The 20,252-nt window shown below is 37.9% G+C and overlaps 1 protein-coding gene across 3 annotated transcripts in view; it reads left to right on the top strand.

Annotated features, from left to right (window-relative positions):
• Pik3c2g (phosphatidylinositol-4-phosphate 3-kinase catalytic subunit type 2 gamma) overlaps positions 1-20,252 on the top strand; it is a 324,648-nt gene that overhangs the window by 92,517 nt on the left and 211,879 nt on the right. For all 3 annotated transcript variants that reach the window (XM_057780802.1, XM_057780793.1, XM_057780784.1), the window contains one exon: positions 9,210-9,398. In XM_057780802.1, the coding sequence (XP_057636785.1) occupies positions 9,210-9,398 (189 nt within the window). The remainder of the gene's footprint in view (positions 1-9,209; positions 9,399-20,252) is intronic.

The following is a 20,252-nucleotide window of genomic DNA, read 5'->3' as shown; positions in this document are numbered from 1 at the left end:
CAGCTGTGCTCATTAATAATAAACCATAGGCATTAACTCAAGAAGTTGTACACATGTACATACATCTATCAGTATATATGCATAAATTGCTGGGACCACAGTATGATAATATGTGTAGCATAGGGCACTTTATTTCAAGGAAAAAAAATCAATTTAAAAAGAAGAGTTTATTTTTTGTGTGATCCCTGTAAATACAAGTTTAAAAATGTGTTAAAGGATCAGTAAAAACAATAGCCCACAAAGCAATTGGGAGTCAATTTGATTTTCTAGGCAAGACCTTGGGATTTCTGTAAGGTGGAAGCGAAGCAGTGGACTCTGAAAGTAGGGACTAAATTGGGAAGAAATACAGATTCTGGGTTCAAAATACATGACATTGGTTAGAATTTGGAAATATGTCACCAGATAAACCAAAGAACTCAGAATAAGTCAATGGAGAAGACCCGGATTTAATTTGATCACTAGGAAGACAATAGAGTCATTTCTGATGGAGGCATCAGTGTGGTTGAGCCCAACTGTGAACGTTCAGTACAGACATGGTCCATCTTGAGTCCTACCCTCTAGTTTCAGCCCATACCATCATGGGTTCATTCAATTCAAACGGGTGACGTAAGCCTCCTTCACAGGCTCCCTCTGTGATGGTCCCTCTTCCTCCCTGAGACTCTGATTGGACATTTAGTTTTCTGAATTATTCTTTTCTAAATTTTCTGCATGATTAAATCATATTAAAGTTGTCACTGAAATGCCATCTGTCACAGGGGGCCTTTCTTGACCACCTCACCCAATGAAATCTTCCTCTCTGTAACCACACTTATTAGTCTGTCATCGTCAGGTTTATTCACCTGTTTATTTCTTCTCTCCTCACTCATTTGCAAGAACTAGGAGGACAAGGAATTATCAATCCCGGTTTTGCTGTGTTTTACTTATTGCTATGTTTTCAATCCTAGCCACTGTTTTTCCTCTACAGTGTGTACCCCATAAAACCTGAGGAGTCCTCATGTAATATTTGCCCCACAAAGCTACTGTATTAGAAAGGATGGAAGAGTCTTGTAGTCCTAAAACACAATACTGGCAATCTCTTTCCATGTCATTTCCACCTTCATCACATGAATCCTCTTTACGACTTTAAAAAAAAAAAAAACTACATACATACACACAAAAAACATTACATTTAAAAAGTGTGCCACTTAAGAACATTGCTCAATGTGTCGCTGTAACGAGAGATTTTAATTATGAAAAAGTGACAATGTGACAAAATTTTAAACATGTTTAAACGAAAAAAGCCACACCTAGCAAATTATAACTAGATACATTCATTTAAATATCAGGAGTTTGTGTTTATAAATTATTCCCAAGTTCATGGTATTTAATTTTACTTTTAATGTTTTTTTTAATTATAACCTTTGTTTATTTTGAGAATTTAAGCATGTACAATGAGACTGGATCATATTTAGCTACATTTCCATCTCCCAGCTCTCTCTAATCCCTCTAAGATGTTCTCCTCCCAACTTTGTGTGCATGTGTCATGACTGATTGAGTCTGATTAGCTCTGCCCATGTGTACATGATTGTGGAACCATATACTGGAGCAGTAGAAAAAAAGTCAGTAGCTGCATTCTGTAAAAGGAATGAGTCACACCCCAGAATTATGCACGGCTAATTGCTCCTCACTTGGGGTGTGGTATGGACAGAATCTCCCCATCTTTGCCGAGATTTTGGCTAGTTTGAGCTTGCGTGGGTCTTGTGCAGTAATCATGGACTCCATCCTTAACTTTTACATTATTTTAGGCTCCTCTCTCTGATGGCCCCTGAGGTGGTGGCAGTGGTTGAAAAAGATGGTCTACCTAGAGCTGAATAATCTCTCTCTTTTTCTGAGTTCAGTTCACGGCACCTGTGTGTGGTGGCGCAAATGAATGTAGACAGATTATATAGATATATACAGTTTTAATAAGGAAATAAACTTACAGGACCAAAGGTTCCCGCGGTGTACCGGAAAAGCAGAGCAAAAGAAAAAGGGCTGCTGGGCTCACGCCCGGCAGATTTATCTGTAAACATTAGCCCGAGGCGAACACGCCCCCAATGGGTGGGGCTATGTCCCTACATCTCCCCCTTTTGTCTAAATAAGATAGAACCAAACCAAATACAACTATATACAATAATAACAAATAATAAATATAACAAACAATATTGAGAACAAAATTTTTGCTAAACATTCTATCTCAAGGAGTCTAAATAACATAGAGAGTAACTACAATTATATAATCTTCAACTCCGTCAAAGATCTGAGAAGGGAATAAATATTACTTAACAATCGAAAAATATCCAAAATGTGCAACAATTGACAGAGACAACTGACTACCTGGGCAATCACCCAAAGTCTCGTTTGCAATGTTGAGTCAACCAACTTTGGCTAAGGCCTAACATAACTGGCATACCATTATTAAAGGCAAGGAACTTTCTTAGGACTATCCTACCCTGTCTTGGCAAGATAAGACAATCCTGTTTCATCCACTTAGGGATATTCTGTATCTTTGTCAGAAGTTGAGGTATGGGCTTTTCTTAACCCAAAGGCCAGTTCTGCCAAGAAGACAAGCTCCCAGTGGAGTGTCTTTGGTGCTCAACGTTCTCTCGGGAGTAGAGTGGTGTTGCCAGGAGTAATTGTGTCTCTTTGGCACAGAAATTTTAGGTTAGATTAAAGGCCATTTTCTACAGCTCTTCGAAGAGGCTGAAGATCATACTATCTATACTAAATATAATCTCTATGTAACTAAAAGACCTGATTAACTTAAAAATAAATATGACAAACATATAATTCTCAATACCTATCTAACTTTGAAGACTAAAAGAATAAACAACTGTGCAATATATGAAGACAATGATCTTCAACTGTAAACAATGTCATAGTATCAGAGGTAGAAATGTACAATGTAATATGGTAGATGTATCAATACAATATAGACAAAGTTATAAGCATACTCATACAAAAATAGAGGTAGGAACACTCACATTCAATATTCAACATATCAATATACAAGAAACAGTACCAGTACAATTTTCTATAAACAGTAATTCACAAATACCAATCATCCCAAAAAACCAGTCACCCCCTTCTTCTTCCTCTTCTTCTTCTTCTTTTTTTTTTTTTTTTTTTTTTTTTGTATGTGTCAGGGTGCTCACAACTGCAAACACCTCTAGTTCCAGGAATTCCAAATTCCGCTTCTGGTTTCCATGAGTATGTGTGTGCACGCACACGTGCATGTGCACACTCACTCACACCATAGACTCACGCGGTCATACACATTAGAAAATTGCTAATTTAAAGACACACATTTTAACAGTTAATTAACTACCCCAGTTGAATTCTACTTGTCTTTCTGCTTCAGATTTTGTTTATGTTAATTGTATACATTAAAGAAGCAACATTTCCTTCTGTTTCACTTAAATATAATTATTCATGTGCTGTGCAGCAGAGGCTCACTCTGGACTGTGGGAAGAGATAGATGACAGCCTTCAGTGTGTGGCGTTTACAAATAGCATTCAGTTTAGTGACTGAATCACTTAATATTTTATCATTTGCTCGGTGAGTTAATTATCCCTTCTTTCAAATTAACCACATGTAATCAGAGTTGGGAAATTCAGACTCAAGATACACTGCAAAGGTTCTTGTGATATTTGTAAAAACAGATAGGAAAATAAAAGCTTCATGTCAACCAATAAAGTGGTTGCCTATATATGGGAAGCTGAAGGTTAAAATACATAAGAAAAGTTCATTTTGAAATTAGTAGAAATGTCTGCTTTAGCATGAATTGTACCTGGGATCAGATGGTTCTTGGGAACTTGTAGAATTTTAACACAAGCAAAATGCACAGGAAGCAACTGTGTTTTCAGACATGAATTTCTTTAAGCTTGGAGATGAAAAATTTTAAAAGTACTGTGTGGTCTGGTTATTTTAACAGAAAATGGTGGGTATCAGAGATTAATGATAACAAGGTATCCAGAAACTTCAGAACACAGTGTTGGCAGAAGGAAGGTAGACAGGCTGAGAGCTGGACATCGGCCCTGGAGCAATTAGTTACTATTTATAACCAGGCATTTTTCCATGGCCTACAAGGAGGTTTGAGATGAATGTGGACTTCAGAAGTTGAGCAAAACTGAAGAAGAGAAATTCTGACCATGAAAACATACCAGAAGTTTGGTAAATAAACCAGAAAGATGTATGCCAAGAATAAGTCTACTGTAGACTATCTATAGATAGGTGCTGTCGTAAAACTGACCTAATATATCATAAATAGAAATCTCAAAAGGTTCAGACTGGATTGCCCGAAATTAGCCCTCCAACTGAACACCTTTTTGGTTCATTCTATAGGAAAGCAATAGGAAGATGCTGTGAGCAGTGTGGGAATTCCTAGTATCTAATGGCTTTTAACTAGAAAATGATCTTGGGTTTTATTTAGCATGTAATCAATTTATAAAAAAGATAACTGATTATTAGGAAAACAAAACTACAGATTATATTGGAGTAAGAGTTAATTTAAATAATTTTAAAGATTTAAAAAACAGATGATTTCAATACAGCAACTCTAAGGGAAAAAATAGGCAAGTGTCACAAATCCAATGTTTAAAGTTAATCCATAGACATACATATGAGAAAAAAATGTGAAAATAAGTTAGAGACTTCCATCCTCTGATTACATGTACATTTAGAAATTGATGTAAAAGACAACAATGACTTAAAAATAGACAAAGCAAAAATAATTCAGGGTAGAATGCATGACCTGGAATGCCAGTTATAAGGCTGATGTGTGTATCACAAAGATACAAAGATGATTAATGAAGAAAGAATTTTCTACAAATGGCTGCTCTTATGCAGTCAGAGACAAAAATGACATGGGAAGAAGGATAAGATAAAACTTCAATGCCTGTCCTCAACCACAGGCAGAAATTAAGTTAAGATGGATCTTCTAAATGTGAAATCTAGCACTAAAAGACTTTCTTAGAATGACTCTTAGGATAGACAGAGAGGAAACACAGTGAAAGATGTTCAGAGAGAGAGAGATAGAAACAGAGACAGACAGACAAGCAAAGACAGAAATAAACAGAGGTTGAGTTAAAGTTTAAAAGTGTTTATTGAAAGACATTAATTCAGATATAAATATGAAAAAAATCTGGGAAAATGTGTACAAGACATTTATATAACAAAACTGATGTTTTCAATATAGGTGAAAATACAAAGGAATCCAAATAATCTAGCCAAAAGGGTAGTCACAAGACAAGCAGATGCCTCGTAAAAGATACAGGACACAGCTTAAGAAAAATTATCTATATTCTAAGTAAATGGAAATTATGAACCAGTATCAGCAACTATAAAGTACAGCACCAAAAAGACAAACAAAATCAATTAGAAACTAATTTAAACATGGTTCAGCTGAAACTCTCACAATCTCCACATAAGAATGTGAAACTTTATAGGCACCTCTGGAAATGGACTCTCCTGCTGTGGGACAATGGTCTTGTACCCTTGTAAAGATTTGGCACTTGTATCAAAACACTGATTGGCCAGCAGCCAAGCAGGAAGTATAAGCAGGACAGCTAGAATAGGAGAATGCTGGGAAGAGGAAAAACTCAGTCTACAGTCGTCACCGAGATACAGAGGGAGCAAGATGATAAAAGGTACCAAGCCACATGGCTAAAACAGACAAGAATTATGGGCTAATGTTAAGAGTTAACAAGAAGACTGAGCTATTAGTTCAACTAATTTATAATTTAAAAACCTCTGTATGTTTCCTTGGGACTGAACAGCTGCAGGACCAGGCAGGACAGAAACGTCTGTCAACAGAATTGGCACCAACGTGGACAAGTAAGTCCACTTAAAACCTGAGAGAGTTTCAGAAGGAATTCTAGACACAAAAAGAACAGAGTTAAGCATGGCTCCTTGATAGTAGCATTTTCTCAGGTGGGCTCTGTTTGCTAGAGGCAAGCACATCTCATTTAAGAGAGGCTTCCTGACTCAGCTTTAGAAAAAAAAAAAAAAAAGCCTTGTAGCCCTTTTAAGAGACTCTGCCACAAAGCACTTAAAAGGTGTTTATGAATAGCCAGCAACATGCTTCTTGGTGGTGACAGGATCCTGGAAACTCCATAGAGTTGTGACAATAAACATGGCTTCCATCAGTCCCTCCACCATGAAGATAGACTCTCAGAAAGCAAAGGAATGGACTGGATCCAGCCATCAAAGCCACAGTCTTAATCCTAGCCATATTGCTTAGCAAATTAAAGACTCATGAGGTCAAAAAAAGAGATATACAGTATAGATAGATTCAGATAAAAAAAAAAACCTCTAAATGATTTAGAGTGTATTTAAAAATATCTGTAGGCTTGGGAAAGAAGAGAAAAAGGATAAAGTCCTTAAAAAAGAAAGAGAGAGGGTAGTTGGATGTGGTGGCACACAACTTTAATGCTAGCACTTGGGAGGCAGAAACAGGTGGATCTCTGTGAGTTCAAAGACATCCTGGTCTACAGAGGAAGTTCCAGGACAGGTAAAGATACACAGAGAAACCTAGTCTCAAAAGGCCAAAAATTAAAAATGAAAATAAAAGAAATAGAGTTTAAACTAAAGCCAGGTAAAGATGGAAAATGCACAGAGAATCTGGATACTGTACGTTATTGTGTTGTCTTTGAATTGTTTGATGGCTAAGAAAGGAGCAACAGCTGCTGAAAGACACTTGACTATAAATGCTGCTGGATAAATCTAACATATATATTTTGAAAATGCCTTGACTTCAAAACTTAAATTAAAATATATGTTGCTTTGGAGAAGAGGTTTTGCTTTTGTTTCCACAGGGAATGAGAGGCTGTGGATTCATTCTTGGTTAAGAAAATTCAAGTTTGATCAGGGAAGACCCACTGACAAATCTCTGATAGGAGAGAATGGCCCAGATGTTCCAACATTTCAGAGGACCTTTGATGCAGTTTCCTCTGAGTTCTATATCCAGAAAACCCTCAAGACTGCTGGCTGAGATCATCAAGCCTCACAGAATATTCCAGTCCTGACTTGACCATAATCCTAAATTTTCTTTAGGTCTCTATAAGATTATCAGCACCCCCAATCAGCAGGAAGTAGCCTAAAAATTTATGTCCATATTCCCAAAAATAGATTACTGATATTTTTCTTTATTTATAGTATTGGTTACAGGTTGTTATGGATAATGGCCAGGAAGAAAGCTAAATAAAGGAAATTAGATTGAAAGTGTGGTTTTGAATAAAAGGGGGGAAGTGATGTGAGACAATGGTCTTGTACCCTGTAAAGATTTATCACTTGTATTAGTTTAATAAAATGCTGATTGGTAAGCAACCAGGCAAGAAGAATAAGCAGGAAAGCTAGAATAGGAGAATGCTGGGAAGAGGAAAGGCCCAGTCTGTAGTCATCACCCAGATGACTACAGGCCCAGTCTGTAGTCATCACCCTTCAAAAACAAATAACTCAGATGGCCACCAAGTAAAAGATTACATAAGGAAATTGTAGAGTATTCATACAAAAGAATTTTGTATGAATTATAGACTAATTATAAAGAATGGGCTATTGACACACTCAAAAATATAGATAATTTCAAAATCATTTTTGAGCAAAAGTAGTCAAAAATAAAGGATTGTACTAATCCAAAGTGAAAGAAATCAACCCTGTTCACGCCTCTGGCAACATGGAAAAAATTGTTTTGTACATTGACAGGAGTACATTGCTAGTTAGAAAATTCATTTATCAAAATTCATTGAACTGATTCTCTGTATTTTCTCTTATGTAAATTCTGCTTCTTGAGAGACAGCATCGGGGAATGTCACCGCTCAGTATTACAGAAGGAAGTTAACCAGAATAACACATCCTGGGGTCTTTTATTATTGATGGAAAAAACAGTAACAAACAGAAGAATCTAGACATGTCATAAAAGTAATTTGGATATGTCAATATGTTCATCTTTTAGGTGAAGGATACTTCTGCCTCTCCAATCATCTAATATTTCTCATACTCTTCTGGAAGTTTTGTATGGTTTAAGAAAAGCCAGATTATTGTTTGGGAAAGGCAAAGGTTAAAAATTGATAGAGAAATGGTCATGCAACAGATTTTGTCCCCTTAAAGGCTGTGCTATTAATGATTTCATTGGGCTGAGAGCATCATGATAAAGTACCCAGAAACCAGCTTCTGTGTCTTAGATTGAGGTCTCTGTTTCAGGTGGAGCATTTAGTGTTGATGGAGACTGCTTGTTCATTTCCCAGTCACTCAGACTCCCAAACTAATGACACAGAGACTGTATTACTTAAATCACTGATCGGCCTATTAGCTCTAGCTTCTTATTGGCTAGCTCTTACATCTTAAATTAACCCATTTCTACTATTTTATATTTTAACCACAAGGCTCATGGCTTACTGGCAAGGTTTCGACTGGCAGTTCACATCTTTCTCCTCTGGTGGCTCCATGGCGTCTCCTTGACTCCACCTTCTTTCTCCCAGCATTCAGTTTAGTTTTCCTGCCTAGCTCTATTCTGCCCTATCACAAGCCAAAGCAGCTTCTTTATTCATTAACCAATAAAAGCAACACATACACAGAAGGAATTCCCACACCAATTTAGAAAAGTTATATCAGGGATATGTTTACTCCGGATTCTAGTGAACTTGGTCACCCAGTGATAAACTGAGATCTTTGTGAAGTTAGGCCAAGGGCTAACTTTGGTGAAACTTTGCCTAACTTTAAACTCCAGTAGAACCTTTCTGAGAAGATGGAATCTCGTCCTTAAGCTATACCTTTCCTTCACAAATCCACTTGCTTCTCCACTGACTTATTGTAAAGGAAGAACAGGAAAACAAGGCTGTTTCTCTCAGCTTGAGTTACAAGACACATATGGCCTTCTTTGGAAGAGGAAGATGTTTTGCCCCCCACCCCCACACCCATGAAGTATTTTTAAAGCAGCAATGATAAGGGAATAGAAAAAAATGTAAATTATCTAAAATGAAGGTGGCTTTTTGTTTTTGTTTTCTGCAAAGAATGCACTGGCAGAAAATAAGCTGAAAGAATAAACTATCAAACTCCTTCATGATAAAGTATCAGTTTTCCAATATAAATCAAAATATAACTCAAGAAACAAGAAAGCAAGATTTTGAACTATGCATTTATATTTACAACAATGTTCAAAAATATATAAAACAATTTTCAATCTGTCTTTTCAGACTTTCTGCGGAAAAGAGAAGATACCTGTGGTTTTATCGTTTCTACTGTGATAATGAAAATTCCTCCCTCCCTCTGGTTTTGGGTAGTGCCCCTGGATGGGATGAAGGGACAGTTTCTGAAATGCATGCCATCTTGAGAAGGTGGACATTTTCTCACCCATTGGAAGCACTTGGTCTTTTGACTTCCAGGTAAGACTTAACAAAATGTATGTTGATATGTGTTAGGAACAATGGAAAACAAGACAATGCAATTAATTACACGGTTATTCTGTTCCCAAATTCAGTAGATATAGACATTAATGTCAGAAAACTGGCAAGCTATGCATATAAATTTCAAACATTCTAAGCCTTAATTGTATCTTCACACTAAAGATAAAACTCAATTAATGGCTATAGTTTCTTAAGTGACGAATCCACTTTCTCTTAAAGAAAAAGAGCTGGGGAAGCTGAGGCAGGAGAACTGCTGTCAATTCAGTACCACCCTGGCATACATAATGAGGTGTTATCTCAGAAAGAAAATGCCTGAACCACAGACTTAACCTCTACTTTTCACTAAAATATAAAATTAGCCAAAGCTCTGCATCATTGCTTGGTGAAATCCTATTTGTTTTTTGCTGAAGACTTAAAACAGCAGCACAATTAATTATCCTCCCATCATTCCCAAATTAACTAATGAATGAGAAATTGGTTCAAAGTCTGGCACCAACAGCTGACAGAGAGGAAGGAAACATTGATGCATCTTCTATCTATTAAGGTAATTGTATGTGGAATATGTACAGACTAAAAGTGGAGCAACAAAAAGATAAATAACCTACTTTTAAATTGAGTTACAGATCTGACAAACACTTCCTCAAGAAAACTATACAAATATCCATGAAGTGCATGACACGATACAAATCTGGTATCATTGGCTATTGGGAAAACATGCACAGGAAGCCAGGGAACACACATGAGGGGCTTCTCTCACCAGGACTAACAATAATCAAAAAGTATAAAGCCTTTATCAGGACGCAAGAAATCAGAGTCTCATTGTCAAGGAGGAATGCAGAGCAGGTGTAAGCATAGGGGGACCCTGGCTTGGACGTTCTTTACAAACCTGCTCATCTGAATTTGATATCTGAAAACCATGTAAAGGTGGTAGAAGAGAACTGACTCCTGAAAGTTGTCCTCTGGCCCCCATATGTGTGAGGCAGCACTTGGTACATGGTCACATGTGCACACATAGACACAGACAGACAGATACATGCACACACACACACACACACACCAATTTGGAAAAAAACTGTAAAAGAAAAACACTGCTTTGCATTATCTTTTACAAAATAAAATGGATGCATTGGCACATGCCCTTAATCCTATCACATGGGAAACTGCAGCAGGAGAATTGCCATATGTGAAAGTCTAGCCCAAAGAATACCAGGCCAGCATTAACTATATATAAAGACTCTGTCAAAAAATAATTTCACGAGAAATACATTAGGTTAAAGACTATGAATCTATGAAAGATATTGAAGTTTGATTGTTGGGACAACTTTCTATGTCTTCCAAACAGGCTGACTTCATTAAGAATCATGTTAGTTTTACAAATTTTCTAATGACTTTAAATGTCAATGCCTTAAAAAAAAAGTTCATGAGATATTATTCTAGAGATCCTTTCAGGGAAAATGCAGTAATTCGGTCTACTGGCTTAAAACGTGAGAGAATTCACTGGATTGAGTCTATGTTCTCTGATCCATGAAAGTTAATCCTATGTATTCTCTACCTAAACAGATCTTGAAAATCTATTTGGACTCAAATTTTCAGTGTATAGGCCAATTTTTTAATTAGTAACACTTAGTATTATCTTCTTCAATGCCCACAATAACTAAGAAGTAAACATTATTATTTTTCTAATCAATTTCTAATCTCTAGGAACTGAGGTTCCTAGAGACTGTCACCCCATGACCTAGTACATTGAGGGGCTGAGGAGCAAGTATAGGCACTGGCACAGACAGATCTTGCTACCTGAACCTCAGGTGTACAGCTTCTTGCATGTGTGAGTGACCTCTCTACTGCTGTAACATGATACCCCCAACAAAAAGCAATTTAAGTGAGAAATGGATTATATTGGTCTACAGATCCAGGGCAGTAGAATAATCATGGTGGAGGAAAGCATGGCCTGAAGGAGTTTGAGGCCGACCTGGCAGTTAAGAAATGGAGAGCCAGATGGTAATGCCTCATGCCTTTAATCCCAGCATTTAGGAGGCAGAGGCAAGTGGATCTCTGAGTTCAAGGCCAACCTGATCTACAAGAGCTAGTTCCAGGACAGGTTCCAAAGCTACAGAGAAGTACTGTCTCAAAAATAAAATAAAAAGGGGGGAGGGGGAGCTGGGCGGTGGTGATGCACGCCTTTAATCCCAGCACTCGGGAGGCAGAGACAGGCGGATCTCTGGGAGTTCTAGGCCAGCCTGGTCTACAAGAGCTAGTTCTGGGACAGGCATCAAAACCTGTCTCGAAAAACCAAAAAAAAAAAAGAGGGGGGGAGAGAACAAAAAGTAGGGTCAGGTTTAAAAACTCAAAGCCTGCCCACAGTGATGCCCTTCCTCTGGCAAGGTTCTGCAACTTCCCAGAGAGCACCAGCAGCTGACAGCCAAGTGTTCAATCACATGAGCTTCAGTAGTTAAAAGCCTCTACTGCCAAAAATTAGGCAGGCAGTGCTTGCAGAGTCCTGTAGAGGAGGTGGAGGAAGGACTGGAGGAGACAGAGGGATCAAGGACACCACAAGAACACGGCCCACAAAATCAACTGACTAGGACCCAAGTGGACTCATAGTGATCGGGGAGCTTGTGTGGGTCTGCTGACCTAAGTCCTCTGCATATATGTTATGTTTTAGCAGCTTGGTGTCCTTGTGGACTCCTTACAGTAGGAGCAGGAGCTATCTCTGAGTCTTTTGCCTGCTTTGGTGTTCATTTCATACTTCTGGCTTGCCTCATTTAGCCTTGATGTGAATATATGTGTCTGGTCTTATTGGAGCTTGTTCTGCTATATTTGGTTGATATCCTGAGGAGGCCTGCTCTTTTCTGAAAGGAGTTGGAGGAGGGGTGGATCTGGGGAAAAGGGGAGGTAGGGGAAAAGAAGGGTGGGTGGGGGGCTGCAGTTGTGATGTGACATAAGAGAGAAGAATAAATTAAACATACATAAATAAAAAGGTAGATAAATAAATAAAGCAAATCTAAAAGAAAAAAAAATACCTGTCCTGCTCTTAGAGAGGACCTGGCTTTGCTTCCTAGCTAACACATGCATATAGTACGCACTGCCACCTGCTACTCTAGATCTAGGCCCTCTAGGACCTGAGGCAACCTTCGGGATCATTTTATATTCAAATCACAATACTTCTTAAACACTTAGGCTTTCTTTCTCCCTAGTTGTGAACAGCAAGGGCTAGATTATCACACCCAAATTATTTTCTTTCACTCAGCCCTGCTCTCTGGAATCATCAGACTTAATAGTCAGAGATGAGCAGGGTCCTGTCAAAGCGGAAACCTGCTCGTGAAGCTGCGTTCTGGGACCCTGCTCTGATTGCTGGCTTTCCAGCTCCTGATCATGCAGCAGATAAGGTCACTGGCAAGGTTGGCGAGTTTCCATTGTGAGCATCCTGTGACTCCCACTCTTGGTCTAGCTGAACTGTTAAAAAGCTTGAGGACAAGCTGTTTCCAGAAATGAGCCTTTCCACAACTCTAAATTCAAAAGATGACTCTTCTGAGAACAGTGTGTGCTTATTACGTGAGTTATCAAGGAACAAGTTCTTCGGAGTTCTGCTTCTTTTCTACCCTTCTTTGAAGAGTCTGTTGTGGTTGTGGTTTAACCTCTTGAGAACTGTTTTTCTCAGGTTTGAGTTTGGAAGGTTTTTAATACTACTGTTTATTTCATCCTGCCGGAAGACTCTCCACTTCATTTGTGTTCTAAGCAAGAGACATGCTGACACTTAATGCACCTAGAACGGGCCACTGGGTGTTCACTTTTCCACCACTGAGTGACAGTAGAGCGCCTGCTGGGCACTGGTCCTTCCATTGCAGAAGGTGGAACAGCAAAGTCCTGAGCTGAGGTTAGTGGTTCTGAGTGACTTAGCTGCTCTTTTTCTGAACCCTGATGCACAAACACAAGGATTCAGTGGATAATAGCAAATAAGTTACAGAAACCATTAAGAGTCATTTTTAACAAAAAGATTGATTTTTAAAAAAGAATTTGGAAAACTGACATTGAAGCTTAAATAACAGTCTGACAGGGCACCAAATCTTGCTCCCCTCACATGATGTAAAATTTGTTTTTCAGGAAGAAAAGCAGTATTAAATAAACAATATTGTAGCTTTCAAAATCAATTCACTTGGAGGGAGCCTTCACTAAAATACTTACAGCAAGTCACTCTCTTATATTGTACAGATAAATTTATACTAAAGTCAGTCTTGACTAGCATTGTAAGTAGGAAGGATGGAATTCACAATAGTGAGACAAATTTTCCATTATTTAGATGCCTAATTAAGCAATGGGTTGTGGTGCTGCTTTTCCATTTATGGAGCAAAAAAATATGCGCTGTGCACTTAATCAAAGAGGGAAATATCAGCTAAGTTCCTGTTGCTAGGAAAAACACACAGTCTGCAAGGAAAGGCTTGCACCAGAGGCCACCACATGATGTGTTCTGTTAGACTTTAATTAAAGTCAGTAGTAAGCGCTAGATAGGCATGAAGGCGAGCGAGCAAATTATGCCACAGAAAGTAGGAAAACGTTCACAGTGAAACTGAGTCCTGACTCCAAGTCTTGCAAAGATTTCCTCAAGAATGGTAGCATGTGCGTGGCTATGAGGGTTCAGAGGGGAGTGAATACTTTAACATAAAAGAATTTACATGGGACACAAAGTTGAAAGCATTGGCCTGAGAAAGATTATGTGTGGCTTCGTGGTTCGGGTAAAGAGTACAGTCTTATGAGAACAGTCCCTGGAATTTTGTTGGCAGGCTTGTGTTTAAAAGAATAATTCTAGCAACTCCATGAAGAATCTGTTTTAAGAAAGAGGGGACAGCAAGGCTATTAGCTGGATGTCAAGTTTAGGAATAATCCCCTTGCAAAATTCTTCATGGCTTCATCTCGCCAGCAGTAGTTAGCCACAGAGTAGACTGGGGAGGTTGCTTTGGAAGAAAGCCGCAGAGGGAGGAGAGATAATAAGGAATTCAAGCTCAGACTCAGTGCTTGAAAACCCCCATTGTGGACTAAGACAAGGCCACAGAAGGAATAGCAGATTAGAGTAGCATAAACTGAAGGGTTTTGTTTACAACCTAAAACCTTAACGTGAGACCCCAAGGAACTTCCCCGTATGATATGTAGTTCAGCCCAGAGATCTGAAGTTTTGCAAAGAAAAATAAACCTCAAAGAATAACAGGAGCCTTAAGATCTTTAGATGATAATGGACGCCACAAACGTAGAAGAGATTTTTAAAAACCAAACAAACAGATGTTTAGAAAATAGGGGCTAGAACAGCTTTGTAAAAGCAGCACAAAGGAAGGCCAGAAGACAAAAAGGGAAAGGGGGCCGAGTGATCAGAGGGAACCGCGAAAGGGGTCATAGCATCATTACACAGAAATGCTTTAGAGAAACAGTAAATGGAATCAGGCCTTAAGCAGCACAGCAGAATTAGATGAACCACCGCTGAGCACAGTACGAAAAATTCTTGCTCCTCAAGTACTTTATATTTTATTTCTTAGCTAATCTATAAAAGCACTCCATGTTCATGAGGTGCCCTGTGACCCCTTTCATGGTTTTATAATATATAAAGATTAAATTAAGCTAATTAATGTATTTGACTTATCATTTTGTGGTGAGAATGTTTAAAATTCTATCCCTTTTGCATGGTGATAAAATAGTTAGTTAATGCCCAGCTTTCTATTTAAGCCCAAAAATCAGCTGTTCTTAACCTGTGGGTTGTGCCACCTTTAGGGCTAAATTACGTTCACAGGGGTCACCTAAAACCATCAAAAAACACATGTATTTACATTATGATTCATAAAAGTGGCAAATTATAGTTATAAAATAACAACAAAAATATGTTTATGGTTGGGAGTTACCACAACACAAGGAACTGTGTTAAAGGGTTGCACCATTAGGAAGGCTGATGACCACTGCCCATAATCTGTTAGACAATATCTCCATGCCATTTTCTTATCTCTTTGGGTTGTATTAGTTACTTTTCTATGGCTGTAGTAGAATGCCATGGCCAAACAACTTACTGAAGCAAATGTTTGTTTTAGCTATGGTACCAGAGGGATAGAGAGTCCATCATGGTTAGGGAAGCATGACATGGTGGCTGGAGCAGGAAACTGACTGATCATGTCTTCGTCCACACATATAAACCAGAGAGAACCAGAGAGAGAGAGGGGAGGGGAGAGAGAGACAGAGACAGACAGACAGAGAGAGAGGATCTAAAAACTTAAAGCCTTTCCCCAGTGATGTGTTTTTTTCCCAGAAGGCTCTGCTTCTTAAAGGTTGCATAACCTCCCCAAACAGTGTCACCAACTTGGGACCAATTCCAGGAGACAGTTTTCATTCAAGTTGTACACTACGATATATCATCATTGATCCACCTAAAATGTAATAATAACAGATTGAAGCTAGTCATTTGATTTTATATGTGCATATGATAATTTCTATTCCAGAGATTGAAAGGCCTTTCTGGAAGTACAGTGATGCCATTCTAGGTCTCTGAGTTTTGGGTTCTGGTTTTCATGTTAACAGATATCCTTGGGAAAACTGTTTCAGCTTTGAGGCTCAGCATCTTCCAGGATGATAGCATTAGGAGATTGCATTTGCTTACCAAGTCTTTCTGGGTTCTGATATTCAGTAACCACATGAAACTCCTTGACAGAATATGAATTATTCAGTTTGGAGAGGGTCTCAATTACCTTAAAGAATCCTCATTCATCATTTTTCCTAGAATGGTATTTAAAGGAAAAAAAACAAAAAACAAAAAACCACCTGCCAGATCTTATCGCTTTTCCTATTAGAAACAGAGGACAGATATTTATATTGGCATTTTACCTCCAAGCTGATGCTGTGTGTGTCATCAGACTCAAAACCGATTGGAGAAACACTGTTTCCTTCTGACAATTTCTAATTCTAGTCTGACACTGGAGCTTTTAGCTGTGAATAGCCTTGTGGCATTCTCCATGAATTCATGCTGTGTATACTGAAGGCTTGACATTTCTTTTACACTTAAATTTGATCTCAGATTTCTTTGCTTTTAGGTTTACTCAAAGTTGCTTTTGCTTTTAAAAGTTGATATCTGTTCTGTTGTGTTTAGCTTTCAAACAGTGCTTTAAAAATCTGAGCAGAATATTTTCCCAGTGTCATATCATGGGTTAGAAAGGAAGGGGAGAAGCCGAGAAAAGAGTGAAGATAAAATAATAAAAGAATAGAGATGACAAAAAATAAGTCAAATGAAAAAAGTTTAAAAATATATTTTACATCAAATAATTATTCCATGAATTCACCAGCTCTGTTGAAGGTGGCATGCGTCCCCATTGTATTCTCACAGGCTGTTGAGAAAGAAAGGGATTGAAAGGTTAGAGAAGAGAGAGAAAAGAATGACTATTCTCAGATTGGAATATTGGCTGGATCACTCAAAGCCACCCAGCGTAGTTGGTGGGTTTGTTGTTGTTGTTGATGATGATGTTATTGTTGTTTTACTTTTTTGCTCTTTGGTGGATCACTAGCCAGCTCCCAAATAAATACATGAAGACTTATTCTTACTTATGAATGCCTGTATTTATCTTCACTTGTTTCTAGCCAGCTTTTCTAATTAAAATTGTCCCCTTTCTCTTTTTGCCTTTGGTCTTTTTTCCTTTCTTCATTCTGTCTAACTTCTTTGCCTTCTTACTCCATGGCTGGCTGTGTGACTAGGTGACTTGTCCCTGGTGTCCTCCCTCTTTTCTCCACTTTTTTATTCTCTCTGACAACCCCACATATTTTTTCTCCTGCCTAGCTATTGGCTGCTCAACTCTTCATTAGACCAATCAAGTGTCTTAGACAGGTAAAGTAAAACAGGTTTACTCAGTTAAACAAATCCAAAACACCTTTGCATCATTAAACTAATATCCACAACAACTCAGAAATAAACAAACCCATGAAGTGCTGCCTCAAAAACATACCAGAGGCACTGGCTACTGCTGTGGGATAATGGTCTGTACCCTGTCAATTGTATTTTAATAAAATGCGAATTGGCCAGTAGCCACGTAGGCAGTAGAGGAGGCAGGGCAATGAGAACAGGAGAATTCCAGTAAAAGAGTCAGACTACAGTCATGACCCAGCCACAGAGGAAGCAAGATGTGAATGTCTCTCTGATGAAGGTACCAAGCCACGTGGCTAACATAGACAAGAATAATGGGATAATTTAAGATGTAGGATACAAGAATTAGTTAATAAGAAGCCTGAGCTACTAGGCCAACCAGCTCATAATTAAGATAGGCCTCTGTGTATTTCTTTGGGACTGAATGGCTGCAGGACCGGGCAGGACAGAAACCTTAGTCAACAGACTACTTTCCTTATGAATGTACAGCAATCACATAGGCAAAGCTATAGGCATGTCAGAAGTTGTCCAAGTGGGGACTGAAGTACCCAATGTCAGAAGACCTGCAATAAGGACACAACTATTTGTATAATAATTTGAAAATGATTTTTATGACACTCATGAAGAAAGATATGAAATTTCCTCAAGTTATATGACTATCAATGTTGCAATGGATTTTATATAATAAATAAAATGGGACACAGTTTTCTTCTACTAAACCAGGTATTGAATATCATACAAAAATGCAAAACAATTATCACTCTCCTGACTAAATATTTTCTGATTTTTAATGTGACTGTTTTTGATAAAACTACAGTGTGTATCCTAATAGGGTTTTAACCCCCACTTCAGACACATCCTGTGGTGCTTTGAGTGAAAAATATCCTCTGTGGCTGTAGGTGTTTGGACACTTGAGTTGTATTTAGTGGCACTATTTGGGATGGTAGGGAACATTAAGAGGTGTGGCCAACCTAGAGGAAGTACGTCACTGTGGGCAAGCTGACAGATTTGAACCTCATTCACCTTACCTCAAGTTCTCACCTTATCCCCACACCCATATATTCAGATGTGATCTCTCAGTTTCCATCCTATTACCATGGCTCACCCCACATTGTGAACTTTCTCTCTGTCTGCTTAAATAAACTCTGAGTTCTGTAATGTCCTTTTTTTTTTCTGATGGTTCCTTATCACCCCACAAGTAGTAGCATGCCATAGATCTGAATCTTTATATTATAAACCTGATTTCCATTTGTGAGAATGGTGAGGATCCATTTTCTGATTAGGTATATGGATGCTTCTTATCAATAAGTGAGATATGTCAGCCTCATGGGTCTCCCAATAGTGCTTTTTTGAAGAACTACAGTATAAGCATAAATGTCTTTTCCTGCAATAATTGACACCCTCAAGGGTGTTGTGATTACCCAAGAGTACCTCCCAGCTTCTGAGCGGCAAGAATTATGTATGTGTCAAGAAATAGAATCATTTGGAAATTCAGTATACCTGGCTTATAGAAAATTTCAAATAGCTTGCAGGTCTTCTCTTACATATGACATTTTGGTCTGTAAATATCAATCCAAAGTCAGCCCCCACATGGGTAACCCTCTCCTCATTGAGAAACAAGCTACTGAACAGGAAATGCTGGCAGCTAAATCCCTATAGAATGTATAAATAATTTCAAACATCTCAGGGAAGAAATGCCAGGATTTGCAGAACAGGTTTGTTGATTGATCCACACCTGACTTCAGGGGTCATGAGAAAACAAGCATACATTTTCCAGAGACCTATTATGTCAGAAGATTATTCTAAATTAACTAAAATAGGATACTCATTTTTCTCCACACAATGAGATTCCTTCTTAAAAGAGTATAACATTTGATACTTCTTGTTCTGGTAATAAATCCTTAGTTATTCACATATTTTCATTAATTACCAGGATGGATATTCCTTTAAAATGTATGATTTTTAGTAGACTTGAAAAGATATGACTAGGTTAGAAAATTAAAGTTGTGTGTGAAACTTCCCTTAAAGTATTTGAATTAATAATCTTAATATCTTCTATATTTTTATTAAGAGTAATGAAGCGATAGATACTAATTTTTTTCAAAGAGAAGGACATATGTTAAAATCAGTAATAGAAAATATATGTATAATCCCAATATACATATGCATGTATGGAAATGTCTTAATTAAGGCAATTACTTTATATATTAAAAACCAGTATTATACTGCTATTTAGTACTTTCAAATCACCAAATACAACATTGTTTTTCTTGGTGCCTGTATATACCAGGAGATCATAGTGTATTAAACCTATTTAGCTTTAGACATATACAGTATTTCCAATGTTTTGCATAAACATGTTTTCATGTAAATCTCTTATTACATCCTTAGGATTGATTCCCAAATGTTAAATTGCTACATCAAAAATAAGCACAACTTGAAAGCATTTCTGTCTGTTGTTCTACACTGCCAGCGCTGTGTGAAAGAGCCCTTGTTTTAGGAGCATCAGCAATACCACAAGCATCTTAAGGTTGCTCACTCTTCCAAAAATAGTCAAAAGCAAGCAACGTTTGGACTCACTTGACATTCAATGAATCAAGTGAGTCCTTTGTCACATCCCAAGATATCATGTGGTTTGTGCCAATTTTGCTTCCAATTTCTTCATAAACTCCAAGCAGAGGTATAAGTAAATTAGACATCCCTCTCCATCAAATACAAAACATGCTTCCCTGAATCTGCATGTATATTTCTCGTTTCCTACTTCACTGGACAAGTACAAATAGATTTTTGTTTTCTTCTTCCTGCGGGCATTGGAAAATGTCCTTCTATATTACCTTAAGATTTATTTATTTTTCTTACCCTTTTGACTGAGACAAGGGAAAAAAGTATGAAATTTATGTAGGTGGTATTTGTAGAATTAAACCTGCTGCTACCAATTTAAATTATCTCAGTGC

This window comes from Chionomys nivalis, chromosome 1, assembly GCF_950005125.1.
Source record: "Chionomys nivalis chromosome 1, mChiNiv1.1, whole genome shotgun sequence".
NCBI lineage: Eukaryota > Metazoa > Chordata > Mammalia > Rodentia > Cricetidae > Chionomys > Chionomys nivalis.
This window is presented reverse-complemented; position numbering and strand designations above follow the sequence as displayed.